A 14,937-nucleotide genomic window follows, 5' to 3' on the forward strand; every position below is an offset into this window, starting at 1 on the left:
ACTAGGAAAGAAAATCCATCCTTACCTCTCTACTCCACCAAAGCCCAGAGAAGATGGGCTCATCAGGGTTTCCCCCACACACGCTCAGTTCCTAGGAGAATGGGGGGCAAGTTGGGGAGTTGAGGGATGGAGGCAGGAGGGGCAGGCTGGCGGCTCCGAGCTTCTCCATGCAGCCCTCAGGGCCGGGTGCCTGGGCAGGAGGAGGGGGCAGAGCAGCTGCTGGCGATTTATTAAGCAGTCACGGAAAAATTGGTTTATAAATTAACAGCTGTTTTAACTTTAGGGCCTCTTCTTCAGGGAATGGAAGCAGCCGACTGGACCGGGATCGGAGTATGTGTGAGGGCTGGTGGAGGGGGTAGGAGGCGGCCGGCTCCGGCAGCTGGCATTCTTCGGGGGCAGCCTCAGCTGGCACCTGGGGGGGCACCAGGCAGTGGCCAGAGCAGGGGGTCTCCAGGTGCCCGGGGCTGAGGCTGCCCCCACTGTGGGCTGCCTGCTTGCTCACTCTTCTCAGCAGCATCCTACCTGGGGGCGCCAGAGGGCAGAGACACCGCTGTACTCATATCTGCCACCAGAGGGCAGCCTGCACACATTGATCTCAGCTCCCCCACGCTCGCCTGCCTCCCCTGCGTGCCTCCCAAACTGGGCTGGAGAGAAACCCGGTCCAATGCTGAACAAGAGAGAAGCCTGGGCCAGTGCATGCAAACAATCTTCTGCTCGCCCATCCTGAATGTATTAAAGGCAGCAGTAAAGAGTGAGAGCTCTGGAGTCACACTGCCTCTGTGGAACCCAGGCTCTGGGTAAAAGTTCTAGGCCTCATTTGCCTCATCTGTAAAATGGAATGGTATTAATGAGGATTAAATAAGATAATACATATAAAAGGCCTAGCTCAGTGACCAATGCAGAGTAAGTGCTCCATATGTCAGCCGTTGACGATTTCTATGACTTGTGTATTCATCCGTTCATTTGTTCCTCAGTCGTCCCGTCTACAGCATGCAGTGCCTCCTATATTCTGGGCACTATGGCAGGCAGGGGACCATGCAAAGAGATGGTGGGAAGGGCACTTCTCAAAATACTGTGTTAAGAGTTATGATAGGGGCGCCTGGGTAGCTCAGTTGGTTAAGCCTCCCTCTCTTGGTTCAGGCTTAGATCATGATCTCACAGTTCGTGAGTTCAAGCCCTGCATTGGACTCTGTGCTGACAATGTAGAACCTGCTTGGGATTCTCTCTCTCTCCTCTCTCTCTGCCCTTCCCCTACTCGTGCTCTCTCTCTCCCTCTCCCTAAGTAAATTAAAAAAAATTTTTTTTAATTAAAAAAAAAAACAAAGAGTTATGATACACCCAGTGAACAAGGAGGGAAGGTTGACTTGGATGCGCAAAATAAAACATTTTGGGGTGATGAAAATGTCCTATATCTGTGTTGTGATAGTGGTCATATGTCGTTTAAAATTCTCAAAAACAATCGCTTCTTGGTCTTTTGGCTAAGATCAAGTGTAAAATTCTCAAAAATGCATAGAAGTGTATACTTTAGGATTTAAAAAAAAAGTTTATTTATTTTTGAAAGAGATCACGTGAGGGAGGGGCAGAGAGAGAGAGAGAAAGAGAGGGAGACAGAGAGTCCAAAGTGGGCTCCGAGCTGACAGCAGACAGCCAGATGTGGGGCTCAAACCCACATGAGATCATGACCTGAGCCAAAGCTGGCTGCTTAACCGACTGAGCCACCCAGGCACCCCAGAAATACAAATTCAAATTCAATAAAGTTGATCTTTTATAAAGCACTCAGTGTGAATTTATTCAGTGGGCAAAGGGATGGGTGATGGATGAATGGATGAATAAATGAATGTGTGAATGAATGTCTCAGATGATTGCCCATCTGTCCTGATACCACTATTGTCCTGGCTGAGAGTGCTCTTGCCCTCTCCTCTTGGTGACCACAGGCCTCCCCAGAGGTGTGTTTCCCCTTCCCTCCTCCCTCTCCCACTTCCCCACCACCAGCTTCCTCAGGGAAAGTTGTCTCAGTACGCCCAGCTCGCGTTCCCCGGCTTCTCTAAGGTTGCCTCCCAGGGCTTCCGGGGCCTCCCTTCCAGCTGCCATATGCCAACCCGGCCAGCTCTGCTCAGCTTCGTGGTGCCAAGGTCACGGGTGTGATGCCCAACTACAGACCCGCAGTGCCAGCAGCTTAGCCGCCCAAACCCTGGCCGACTCCGCCACCTGCTGGCCCTTTTGGGAACTGCACCTCTGAACTCCAGGGAAGCTGGAATGGACTGAAGACCTACCGGGAGCGCTGCCCTGGGCTGTGGGCTTTACTCCTATCTTATTGAAACGTCAGGGCTACCATGTGAAGTGGGCTTTGAAACACGAGGAGACTGAGGCTCAGAGGGGCTAAGAATTTCATCTAAGGTAACACAGTAAGTCATAGATCTAAGATTCCTACCCAGATCTGTGCAAGTGCCCAGTGTATGTTCTGTCCACCTGACTATATCTTGCTTGGGGGAAGGGGGGGAATATCCACGATTGTCCACTCTTCCCAACTCCCAGAAGGAAGGCAAAGGCCTTATACCTCCCTTGCAAATTCACCTTCCAGAGAAGGTGAATGTAATGCCTCCTGTCTGCCAGGCACTGTGGCAAGCACCAGGCAATGATGTGAAGAGAGAGTGTGAGGAGGACATGGCTCAAAATAGTGTGTTCAGACCCATGACACATTAATAGACACACTACGCTACACTTATTTTTGTCTGTCCAAGCGGAAAGACCCATAGTTCAATCAGAGTTAAGTCAAACAAGGTCTTGATTTTGTTTCTTGGACCCAACCGCCTGTGCTTCTAACTCAAGAATAATAACCGAGGAGTGGCACATTATTTTTACATCTCATTTGCATATGATTAATTCTAAGTCAAAGAGAATGGAAATGGAGGTCACCCTGGCCCCTTGCTTCTCAGCCGCCCACCATGTGCCTGACCCTGGCTATGTCTCCCAGTCCCCGCTGTGGTCCCCCATCCTTCCTAGTCCTACCCCACTCCTTGCCCCTGACCACATCCCCCCAGCTCCCAGAAGTCCTGTTCCTTTCCTCCTCTGTCACCCACACAGCCCCCGCCACCTGGCCGCCCACCTGAAAAACTTTTCCCCAAGTTCTTGAGAAGTCGCGTAGGATCCAGGAGAGAAAAATCAAAGTAATAAAACCTCATTTAATTCCTAACGGAGGGCAGAGCTGTGAGCTGCAATTATCTTAATGCTGAGCTATTTTTACTCTCTTTCCTTCTCTGTCTCCTGCCTCTCTCCATGGTGAGGCTTTCTTTCTCCCTTTGTCTCTCCATCTCTCACATGTGTCTTCTCTGTCTCTTTTCACTTTTTCCTGACTCCCCACCTTCTCTCTCTCACCTTCTGTCTCTGTCATCTTTCTTTCTGTCTGTCCCTTGTGCCTGTTCCTCTGTCAGCCAGGCTTCCCCACCCCTCTTGGCCCAGGTTCAGAGCTGCGGGGGCCTGGGCAAAGGCTGGGGGAAAAGGGTAAAGACCCTCCCCTCCACCGCAAAGACCCCATCTTCCAAGCCTAGCCGAGAGGGAGAGGGGAGTCTACCTTCCCAGCTGCCCCAGCCTGGGTCAGGGGAATATTTCCCTCGTGGCCTTCCAGAGTGCCAGGCCTGTTTGCAGAACCTCCATAAACGAGTCCTCCCTCCATCAAAGGAGCCTCAGCCACTGTGCTCCCCAAGGCCTTCTCACTCTGATGGGCTCTGAGGTGTGACTGGTGGTGATGTCTCCCTGACCCTGTCCCCTTGTCACTCACCCAGTGCTCCTCTGTCCCCTTCATCCTGCTCCAGGATTTTCCCACCTTTTTAGCACTGGAAGCCACAGGCCCCTCACCTTCACCTTGGCCCAGTGACCATTCAGGTAAACTGCCTGGGCCGTGCCTTTCCTGTGCCCCTTCTGACTTTCAGGACCTCCTTATTCACCCTCTTAAGGAATTGCCAAACTGGTCTTTGCCACTCCCCAGCACATCTCACCTGGAAGAGGGGCCTAGGCCAAACCATGGGCTGCCGGAGATGCCCACACCCCTGGCCCACAACCTGGCATCTGATTGTTTCCCTGACAAGCATGTAAGCCAACAAACATAGCAGGATTTGAACCAGGCCTGAGGTTGCGGGGAGTGGAGCTGAATGGCCAGGACCTCCAGCTCCCATAAGCAAAACTCTGCTCTCCTGCCACCTTCTGGGTGACTCTGGGGTGCAGACCCCCTTTCACAAGACTCCTCTGGTCTCTTGCACCCTTCTGCCAAGGACCCAGCATGCTGGGGCTGCGAGTGGAAAAGTTGCTGGAGGAGGCGGGGCGTGGGGGGTTGGGGAGTGCTCCTGACTGTTCCAGGTCTGAGTGTGACCAGGAGAGAAAACAGCCAACACAAACAGAGCCTGAAGGAAGACACACTCTTATGTACACATCTACACATGCACCGTCTCAGTGCTACAGAGAAGCTTTCAGACCCTCACCCATAGACCTGTAGAGATACCCAGGGCCTGGACAGATAAACAGGGACACTCCAACCCAGTGGGCCGGCCCCTCCCTTTTCCCCTCCAGAGACGCACACAAACACCTCTGCAAAGAGAGAGGCTCACACCTCAGAAATGAGCACACACACCTCTCCCCCCAGCTCTGTTCCTGAATGCACCAAGCTCACACACGTGATGGCACGTGTACTGGTACAGGCAGCCCCCCAACTCTGTCCCCCTGGGCTGGCTCAGTCTCCCCCGCTTCAGAGCTGGGGAGAAAGGAGGAGACACGTGAACCCAGGGTGCATCAGGGCAGGGACACATCCCCCCGCCCCCCATCACAACTTCATCTCCTTCTTCTGCACCGGCTAGAGCTGTGGATACAGTCCCCCCACCCTCTGCAAGCTGCCACACACCAGCCCATCACCTTGACAGTCTCTGACATCCTCCCCCACACCCACACCCTCCCCCAGCACACAGTCTTCCCACACCCTGCCACTCACACCCGCATCTTTGACACTCTGACACACTTACTCACACAGACTCACACACACTCATGCACACCGACCCCCTCCCCCCCACACACACTCCGTAGCTATAGGCACCACAGGGCCCCTGGCACTCACACACACTCCCTGCCATGATGACTGACACGTGTCCTCCCACGCACACCAGCTCTTTCACACTCGCTGGCTCTCTAGGACACCCCCATTCACAGCGTGACATGCTGGTGGTAGTTTCTCCAGGACCTCGCAGTCCTCCCCGTGAAACTCCAAGGACCCAGGCCACGAAGGGGTTAAAGTCAGAGTCCCGTCTCCCTGCTGCCCCTCTCCCTGCTCCCCCCCCCACCCCCCCGCCCTGCCGGCCTCCCCCCATTATGCTCCCTGCTGGACTCCATCAATAATGCAGCTTCAAGTTCTCGGGAGACGGCAGGGGGCCCCCAGCCCGCTCCCCGGTCCTGGCTCACACTCCGCACCCTCCTCCCGGCCCGGGGAGAACACGGTTCTCGGTGCTCATTGGCCACTTCCCCCTGAGCCCTCCCACCAAGCCCCCGGGCGCCAGTCCCAGGCCGAGGGGACGGGCCGGGGACCCCGAGGCTGGGGCCAGAGGGTGAGACCTGGAGGGACGGGGAAAGGCACAGACAGACGGAGGCGCGAGGAGAGGAAGGGAGGGAGAGAGAGGGAGGCGGAGACACCCACAGAGACCCTCGGAGAGAGCGAGGAAAGGAGGGAGAGGCGAGACTCAGGGAAAGACACCGACCCCGAGCCGGCGAGCCCGAAGCCGAGGCCGCAAGCGCCGGAGGACCCGCGCAGCGGGCGCGGCGGGCGAGCGCGAGAGCCGGGAGCCGAGAGCCGGGGGCGCTCCGAGCCGGCGCGACCCCCTCCCGCTCGCGCGCCCTCCCCTCTCCGCGCGCGGTATTTTTATCTGAGCGTGAGCCGCTCGCCTCCCCCTCGCCGCGCACAGCCAGCGGTCGCCGCCGCGCCCCGAGCAGCGCCGGGAAGCCGAGCCGGGACCGCAGCCCGGGACCCCGAGACGCGCGCCACCCCCCCACCCCGGCCCCGCCGGCCACCCCGCCCGCCATGGACCCCAAGGACCGCAAGAAGATCCAGTTCTCGGTGCCCGCGCCCCCGAGCCAGCTCGACCCCCGCCAGGTGGAGATGGTAAGGGGGCCGCGCACCACCCCCGGCAGCTCCTCCCGCGGCGGGGCGCTGCCGGGGCCGGACCGGCCCGGGGCGGGGGTGGGTGGGTGGGGGCGACCTAGAGTCTCGGGCCGCCTCGGACACGCGGGGGCGCGGGGCAGCGCGTGAAGTTCGCTGCAGACTCGGGCAACTTTTTCCCGTTCAGGCGGCGAGCGTCCGGGGCAGGACCGTTGGGAGCGGCCGCGGGCGGGGAGACAGTGCTCTGGACCCTGCTCGGTGTCCTCCTTCTCTAGGCTCCCGCCGGGACCGCTGCGCCCTGGCCCCAGCCGGAGCCGGTCGGAAGTGAGAAACGCGGTGCACTGACCCATTGTACAGAACAGGCCTCCGCCTCGCGGCCCCAGGCTCTGCCCCTCTCTGGTGCCACCGTGTATGCCTGGGCCCGGCCACCAGAGCCTTGTGCTGACCTCCTTCCCTGCCAGGCCCTACACAGAGCCACAACATGGGGGTGGGGGCGACCGGTGGTCCCAGGAGTCAGACCTCTTCACAGAGTACTGAGTTCTTTGGAGAGCCTTGGCGGGGGGGGGGGGGGGGGGGGGAGGGTCCAGAGGTCTCCAAAGGTGGTAGAGGTGGACTGAGGGAGAGGAGAAGAGGGCTCCGCCCCCCACAAAGTAGCGTGTTCACTTGTTGCTGAGCTGCAGCTGGCACCCAGCAGAGCAGTGAGAGTGGGCCAAGTCTTTTTGGGGGGAGGTAGGGGAGGCATGGGGGGAGGGGGAGGTCCAGGGCCTAAGCAGCTTTGGGTCTGGAGGGCAGTTTGGAGAGCTTGGCAGGGGGAGGTGGCAGTTTCAGCTTAATTCACCTGGTTCTCTTTGTGCATTTCCCTGGAGCTCAGAGGGGACCTAATTAACTGACAGTTGGTCTGATTGAGAGCTGGGGGGGAGGGGGTGGGGAGCAGTGACTGGGAGTGCCCAGTGCCCGCCCCCCCCCCCCTCACTGTTTAGCTTGGCTCACATACCAAGGAGGACAACTTTTTGTTTTTTTATGAGCACTGGGCCAAGAGTTACAGCCTGAGAGAGACTGCTAGAGGGACCCAGACACAGGCCTCCAGGGACACCTCCAGGACCCTGTGGGTCTGGGGCTCAGGCCCACCCCTGAGTCTCAGTGTGGGGTTGCAGGTGTCTGCAGTGCCCTGGCTCAGCCTCCCTCTGCAGCTAGATCCAGTTTCTTTGAAGCCCTTGAGCTGACCTTAAGTGGGCAGGGCCACGTGGGTGCCGTGGCCCATGGGGCATCTTCCAGAGCCAGCTTCGGCTCTGGAGGTCTGGTATCTGCAAAAGCTGGAGAGGATGGGCTTCCTGGATAAGGAAAGGTAGAAAGGGAGATGCCCATTCTGGAGGAGCCATGGAGTGGGGTGGGCGTGGGCTAGAAGTCAGTGATGGGCTTTTCTCCTCCTTTCTCTGCCATGGTGAGCTGTGTGGCCTTGAGCTCTGTGCTGAACTTCCTTGAGTCCTGGGTTTTCACCTCAGTAAAATGAGGGGGTTGGATGAGCTATAGAGTTCCTTTCACCTCTGACAGTCTTTGATTCAAAGGTTCCCTGGGGATTTCAAAGCACTGTTTGTTCTCTGCTGCCTTGGGGGGGGGGTGCAGGTGTCTATCCTGCACCCCCCCCCCACTTCTTTCTCCATCTCCTTAGATCCGGCGCAGGAGACCAACCCCTGCCATGCTGTTCCGGCTCTCAGAGCACTCCTCGCCAGGTGGGCCCCTTCCCTGCTGCCCCAGCCCTGGCCCCACCCTAACTCTGATGCCTTCTTGGGGCCCTTCCTTAAGTCCCATGAGTAGGAAACTGAGCAGAAAATGGGGCAGAGTGGGTAAGGTCTGGGAGTCAAACTCTTTTGGGTTTATCTGTTGACCAGGCACTTCCGAATACCCAGAAGGAAAGGGCACACATTCCCTTTCCCCAGAGATTGAGCCTTTGGGGAAAGTAATTTTCTCTTTCTCTCTTCTCTTTTCTCCCCCCTCTTCTCTCTCCTTCCCTCCGTTTCCCTTGGTTCATTGGTGGACACCCTCAGAGGAGGAGGCCTCCCCTCACCAGGTGAGTTTCTAGGGGCAGCTGGAAGGAGGAATGCGGGGGGCCCCTTTGCAGTGGGCTGGACAGGATCATTCCTGACTAATACAGGATGCCACTTGAAGGACACAAGAGCATATCAACTGGCACCTAGATAAGAGTGCCCAGTGCCAGGGTTCTACCAGCACATACTCCTCTGCCCTTGTCTTTCCCCTGCTCAGACTTGGGCTGGGGTTCTACCTTGAGCCAGGCTATGGCGTATGGAGACCCTTCCAAAGCCTAAGTCCTAGCAGGACCAGAGGGGCAGCGGCGCCTGGACCCATCCGCAGAGGCTAGGGCAGTTGGCCTGGGTTGCCAAGGGTGCGGTGGAATGGGGGAAGGGTGGAGGGAAGGGGCCTCGGTGAGTCTATTTAACCTGGTGCTTACCCTGGCAGAGAGCCTCAGGAGAGGGGCATCACCTCAAATCGAAGAGACCCAACCCATGTGCCTACACACCCCCCTCGCTGAAAGGTACTGTTCCACCTCACCGCCCCCCCCCCCACCACGTGTTAGTCTGGCTGTCCCCTCGGCCCCTGGAGCAGGGCTGACACTGGGGGAGGGAGGTGAAATGTTGAGCTTTTGTCAAAGGGGAGGGATTGTCTTGTGTACCCCAACCACTACTTAGGGACCAGATCTTTCTTAATTTGGCCTTGTAATGAAGGGGCCCAGGGGCTGAAAGAGGTGGCTGTGGGCCTTAAAACAAGGTGGTGGGATTGAAAGAAAAGAGATAGCTGGCCTAAAATGACAAGAATCATCAACATAAAGTGATTCAGTACTGTACCTCCTCTTTGCAAGTGTGTCCCAGGCCACCTTTTGGTCCCCTGCTCTCCAACGAGCACCTTCTTCAGGTGCAGCCTTTACTCCCCTCTCCCAGTGGCATAACATTTGCAGAGGTCAGCAAACTGGATGCTTCTTGGTCCTGCTTCTCCTTTCTGTATTAAAACACAAATCACTCTTTTTTCTTAATTTGTTTATTAAAAATTTTTAATGTCTATTTTTTTAATTTTTAAAAATGTTTTATTATTTATTTTTGAGAGAGAGAGAGAGAGAGAGAGCACGGGAGGGACAGAGAGAGGGAGACACGAAATCTGAAGCAGGCTCCAGGCTCTGAGCTGTCGGCACAGAGCCTGACACAGGGCTTGAACTCATGAACAGTGAGATCAAGACCAGAGCCAAAGTCGAATGCTTAACCTACAGAGCCACCCAAGTGCTCCAAACACAAGTCATTCTTATAGTACACACTTATAGAGCACCTAGTGTATGCCAGGCCTCACTGGTAGCATTGGGCAAAATCAGGGGAGTAAGATTTGGCTCCTGCCCTCTTGGGGCCTTTGGCCTCAAAGGGTCATGGGCGAGCTACCGAGGAGAGGATGGTTAAGCCTGGATTTGAAGGATAAGTCGGAATTCAACAGGCAGGCAAGGCATGGAAGGGCATTCCAGGATGAGGAAAGGAAACGTACATGGGGGAGGAGGTGTGAAATCAGAGAGAGCCTCTAGAGTCAGCCTGGAGACTTGGCTATCTGCAGGGAAGCTGGGGGAGATACACCTGGAGGAGAAGGTGTGGAGATGGGGAGGGACTCTTCCTAACTGAGCTAAAGAATGCCTTCCCACCCCCACTGCAGCTCCAGGCCTGAGGCTCTTCCTGCCTGGCCAGCCCCCTCCTCCCGTGGAGGGAGGACCGGATGGCTGGATGGGTGTGCTGAGAGCTCCCTCTGGGGCGGGTTTAATGAGTTCCCAGCACTGGCCAAGGTCAACAGGCACACCTGTCACCTACCTGTCAGCCTGCCTGCCAGGGTTGGGAGCAGAGAGGAGAGGCTGGGAAGAGAAGAGAGAAGGGCAAGGGCATTTTCTCCCCCCACCCCCAGGATAGAAAGAGGAAGGGATAGCATGTGGGCAGTGGGTTCAGCACCTGGAAGGACTTCCCATCTGTAGGGATATGGAGGAAGGCCAAGCCCCTGCAGTAGAAATGGGGGGGGGGGGGGTGGCATCTTCTCAAGAGAGAACATGGGACCTCTCTCCTTCCTACTCTGGGCTGGGGAGGGCTGGATGGACGTGAGGGACAAGAACCGTCCCTTGGATTCTTGGTTATGAGCATGGGGAAGAAGGCAGGGGTGAGGAGAATAGGGCCCAAGTGCTTCTGGGCATCCTGCAATGGCTAGAAATGTGGTCCCACCGCCACTGCCCCTTCGGGCTGCACCTTAGGAGGGTCTGAGTTGGGAGAGGCAGGGCAGTCTGGGGGCTGTGCTGGGGACCTTTCAAAAGGGAGACTTGGGTTGGGGGGGTGGTCCAGGGTCCCAGACATGAGGACAGATAGAGAAGAAGACAGCTGAGAGGGCTGGGGGGGGACCCTCAGGGAGCCCCGATAGGCACAAGGGGAGGCACGTGCGCGGGAGGCTCCCGGGGCGCCGGCACAGGCACTGCACACCTATTGGCATTGCAGCTCAGGAGCTGAACTGTACTCCCCCGACTAGGGGAGAGGGTGGTTGCTCAAGCAGCCACCTCCTTCCTCTCCTCCCTTCCCCCTAACCCTCAGAGGACCCTTCTGTACCTGGAGGGCACTGTGTTGCAGGCTTCAGCCCCTTTCTGGCCAAGGGAGCGCACCTGGCGGGGTCGGGGGGGGGTGTTTGTAGGGGGAGAAGCCAGGGACCTCCGGGGGAGGGTGGACAACACTGAGTTTTGGCTTGAAGGGGACTCTCCAAGGCCAAGCTCTCACACTTGGCTCAAGGTGAAGTGCTGCTACGTCCCCAAGGCCAGGGCAGGGCGATTTATTGCATTTTTATTGTCTGAGTAGCTTGCCCAGAGCCAGCAGGAGGCACCGGGCTGGGAACTCGGGGCAGGGTGGGGTAGTGGGCACACACAATGCACCCTCTGTGCCAGTCCCGAGTTGGCAGGAGCGTGGTGCCCTGTTCACTGCACCGGAGGTTTCCAGCCTGGATCTACCCCTCTGGGCTTTCTAAGGGGAGGGGCTGCCTGCCACGGAGAAGGAGCTGGAGAACCCCAGCACCTAGCTTGTCAGCATCTTCTCTGTGAGCTGTGAGTTCAGTGACTCCAGTGCTCTAAACTCCCACCAGCTCCTGGTCTCCCTGCTGCCTCTGCCCCAGCCACACCTCACAGCCTCCGCTCAACCCCTGCCTCTGCCCCAGAATCCCCCAGCCCTGGCCCCTTTCTCCTAACACAGTCCTTTCCATCTTTTGGAAACTTCTCCTCAGCTGCCCACACTGTTCCTTTCCTAGGCCCTATCCCAGCAGGCCTTGGTGGTGTTGGGGGGGTGGGTGGTGTTTGCTGCTTTCTAGGTCACCACAGAGGGAGCTGGAAGCTTGGGGATGTGGGTCAAGATTGTGGGGGCTGCGTCTGAGCACTCCACATCCCCAGGCACAGGCTTCACTGGCTGTAGACTATTATATCCTCAGTCTCCAAACTGTTCCTACCCCAGGACCCGGGGCAGAGATGTGTGGAGTGGCATTTATGACGTGGGCAGTGCCAGGGAGTGGGGACCAAGCCCGGAATTGGAGGGGGTGTGTGCAGGATTGGGATAAGCAATGGGCCCTAGGCAGTCTGGGCACTCTGAGAGAAACTAAAAGGGACAGATCCCCCAGGCCCTGGCCCATGGGTCCTATGCCTTCTGTCCAGGGCTATAACTGGTGGACACTGTCTCCAGTACTGGGTCCTTGGAGAAACAAGTTCCCTAGCCACGGAATGTTAAGCTGCTGCTGTACCTGCCTGGTCTTGTCTAGCTTGACACCCTATAGTTTGGGGGAGCTGCCCAGTGCCAGCCTTGGTGGGGGGGCTGCATCTTTGGACAGCTTAGGAGTCACACATGATCAAGGCTGCTGCTTTTGTCCTTGTCTGGCCCCCCAGCAAACTGACCTGGGACCTTTAGCTTTTGAACTATACCCCTGAGGGGGTTAGCCATGCTCCATGCTTCCAGGGGGTTAGCCATGGGAAGGAGACTGGAGGCTGGGCCACATGCCTCTCCAGCTTCTTGGGCTGCTTCTTGGTCTGGCTGACCCTTGCCTTCCTGCCTCCCCCATGCCAGCTGTGCAGCGCATTGCCGAGTCGCATCTCCAGTCCATCAGCAACCTGAGCGAGAACCAGGCCTCAGAAGAGGAGGATGAGCTGGGGGAGCTGCGGGAGCTGGGCTACCCTAGAGAGGAAGACGAGGAAGATGAGGAGGAAGAGGAAGAGGAAGAGGAGGAGGAGGACAGCCAGGCTGAAGTTCTGAAGGGCAGGAGGGGGCCTGGTAAGCTGACGGGGCCAAGATGCCTGGGTTCCACGAGTATGGGTTAGGTGGGTTCCTCCCTGAGAGGCCTGGGAGTTTTTTTGACACACGTAAGCTGCGGTCATACAGTGAGGGCCTGCCCGTCCTCCCACCCATATGTGCCTTGCTGGGCTTACTGGGGCTGCTCTCATCCTGACCCTGTCCCTCTCCCAATCAGGTTGTCCCTGATAATTCCTCTCTTCCACTTGAGGTTTCAGGCTAGACCCAAGAAAAGACTTCCTCGCCATGGCAGTGAGGGGGTACAAGGAAACGCAGGGATAGACAAGAGGGCCCAATGCCCCCTTTACCTGCATTTCTGAACATAGGATGTGGTCTTCAGCTAGGAGGCTGAGAGCTGGTTTCTAAGTCCTCCCCAGGACCCTGTGGCTATGTCTCCCCTTTTTTTGTTTCCTGGGCTGGAGGTGAGAGGGTGCCCTCTAGTGTCTAAATGGAGAATCTAGGATTCAAGAACCAACCTGGTCCTCTGCACCTCCAACCCCAACTGCCTGGGAAGAGACCTGCCAAGGAGGGGCCTAAGACCGACACAGAAGGCCTCAGAGCTAGAGACCCCAGATCTAGAAATCTCCACAAAAGGACCCAAGGCCCAGAGAATTCCTAGGCAGAAAGATCTCTGTCCCTCCCATGGCTGTTTTTTCCATGCTTAGCTATAGTAGATTGTGCCATATCTATCCCTCCCAGTGCACATTAAACTTTCTGGTCCTTCATTTTATGGGGATGAAAAACAGTTGACCACCCCTGCTTGTAGCATCCATCCCTCAGATCCAAACAAAATGGCTTGGACCTCTTCTCTGCATCTCTGGAGCAAAAGCTCCTGTTGGAAATTGAGTCCACTCTCACTGAGACCCTTAGGACAGATAAAGAGGAGGTGAGAGGAGAATGTTTTCTCAGGAGAAGCAGTAGGGCAGAGGGGCAAATGACAAGACTACCAAGGACCAATATCAGTTGCCACCGCTCCTGGAGTGCTGGTGCTGGGCTGGTCAGGGTAGTAACTGTTGTCTTATTTAAGGCAATCTACACAATTTCCCTCTTACTATCCCCTTCAGAGAGGTAATAACTGACTCGTCTAAGTCATATAACTATTCACCAGAAGAGCTGTCTTGGGCCAGTGTTCTGTCTATTATACCAGGATGCCCTCAGAAAGCTTAGCCTTAGCTATTACAGAAACTCAGCTCATACTCCAGGACCACTGAATGGATACCTAAGAGCCTGCGTTTTTATCCCTTCTACCCCATCCCCAGCTGGGGAGAAGATAACTTGTGGCCAGGGTCTGGAGGGACCCTGGGAGCGCCCACCCCCTCTGGATGAGCCCCAGAGAGATGGAAGCTCCAAGGACCAAGTGGAAGATCTGGCACTAAATGGTGAGGCTTGGTGGTGGGGAATGGGGAGGTGGGGAGGTGGGTTGGGATTTCTCATGAGCGTGGCCAAGCCCTGAGTCCCTCTGCTTGCCTTGCAGAGTCTGGGGAGGAGCCACAGCGCCCTGCCCACCCTGAGCCTGGCACATAGGCATCCGGCCTTGCATCTCTCAGAAGGAAGTGGAGGGGGCATTGCTGTTCCCCAGAAACCCACTCTGTCCCCACCCTATTTTGTACCCTTCCCCCTCACTCGCTAGGGCTGTGGCTTCTGACTTCTAGAAGACTTAAGGCTGGTCTGTGTTTGCTTGTTTGCCCACCTTTGGCTGATGCCCAGAGTTCCTGGGTACTTGCTGCCTGATGCCTACCCCTGCCAGTCATTCCCCCATTTACCCAGAGGGAGGCGGGATGTGAGAGACTTTGCATCAGATAATCCAGTAAGGGTGTGTGTGGGGGGGCAAAGGTTTATCCTTCACAATTCCACTCCCCAGACCCTCTCCCCTGGGCACAGGAAACCCACAGGGCAGGACCCTAAGATCTGGGGAAAGAGGGTACTGAGAAATTGTAGGTACCCTTAGATCCTTCTCCATCCCCTCTCCTATGGGGGATTTCAAGTTACCACCCCTCTCTCTGGCTTCTCCCAGGGCCCAGGATTCAGGCATCCTTCTCCTCAGCTTCAACATTTTGGAAATCTTCCCCTTATCACTCCTGCTCCCCAGCCTGGGTGCCTGGAAGATGGACTAGCAGAGGCTGCTTTGTTGCGTTTTGTTTATGCTTTGATGCCAGGAATGCCGCCTAGTATACGTCCTTAGGGGGGCACACGGTGGGGAAGCCAGGTTCTCCTTGTCCTCCAGCTGCTCTGCCCCCTTCCCCTCTTCCCTGACTCCAGGCCTGAACCACTCCTGTGCCGTAATAAATCTTTGTAAATAACTGTGCTGAGACTCCTCTTTCAGGGGAAAGGAGAGGGAGGAGGGGATAACGGGTTCCCGTATGTGGAAGACCTGGTTGGTGGCCATCTCGATCCTAGTGTCCAGTCCTCTAGTCTGGAAGTCTTTCCTGCAGACAAGCTAGGAGCATTCTTACGAAGGACCACAGA

The 14,937-nt window shown here is 56.6% G+C and overlaps 1 protein-coding gene across 1 annotated transcript; it reads left to right on the plus strand.

Annotated features, from left to right (window-relative positions):
- The first annotated feature begins 6,020 nt into the window (after window positions 1-6,020).
- PPP1R1B (protein phosphatase 1 regulatory inhibitor subunit 1B) lies at window positions 6,021-14,732 on the plus strand. Its single transcript, XM_047080901.1, has 7 exons — window positions 6,021-6,136; window positions 7,803-7,863; window positions 8,179-8,201; window positions 8,609-8,684; window positions 12,250-12,453; window positions 13,731-13,850; window positions 13,946-14,732. The coding sequence occupies exons 1-7, from the start codon at window positions 6,056-6,058 to the stop codon at window positions 13,993-13,995; spliced, it is 615 nt and encodes a 204-aa protein (XP_046936857.1). The 5' UTR covers window positions 6,021-6,055; the 3' UTR covers window positions 13,996-14,732.
- The last annotated feature ends 205 nt before the right edge of the window (window positions 14,733-14,937 follow it).

Source organism: Lynx rufus, unplaced genomic scaffold (assembly GCF_022079265.1).
Source record: "Lynx rufus isolate CCGP_SWC_20201006 ecotype Redwood Valley unplaced genomic scaffold, mLynRuf1.p SCAF_18, whole genome shotgun sequence".
Lineage (NCBI taxonomy): Eukaryota > Metazoa > Chordata > Mammalia > Carnivora > Felidae > Lynx > Lynx rufus.

Excerpts from the sequence above, each read along its gene's own strand:
- PPP1R1B (XM_047080901.1), top strand. The coding sequence starts at position 6,056 with ATGGACCCCAAGGACCGCAAGAAGATCCAGTTCTCGGTGCCCGCGCCC. Across the intron at positions 7,864-8,178 it reads CTCAGAGCACTCCTCGCCAG|AGGAGGAGGCCTCCCCTCAC; the intron begins GTGGGCCCCTTC and ends GGACACCCTCAG. Across the intron at positions 12,454-13,730 it reads GAAGGGCAGGAGGGGGCCTG|CTGGGGAGAAGATAACTTGT; the intron begins GTAAGCTGACGG and ends CCCCATCCCCAG.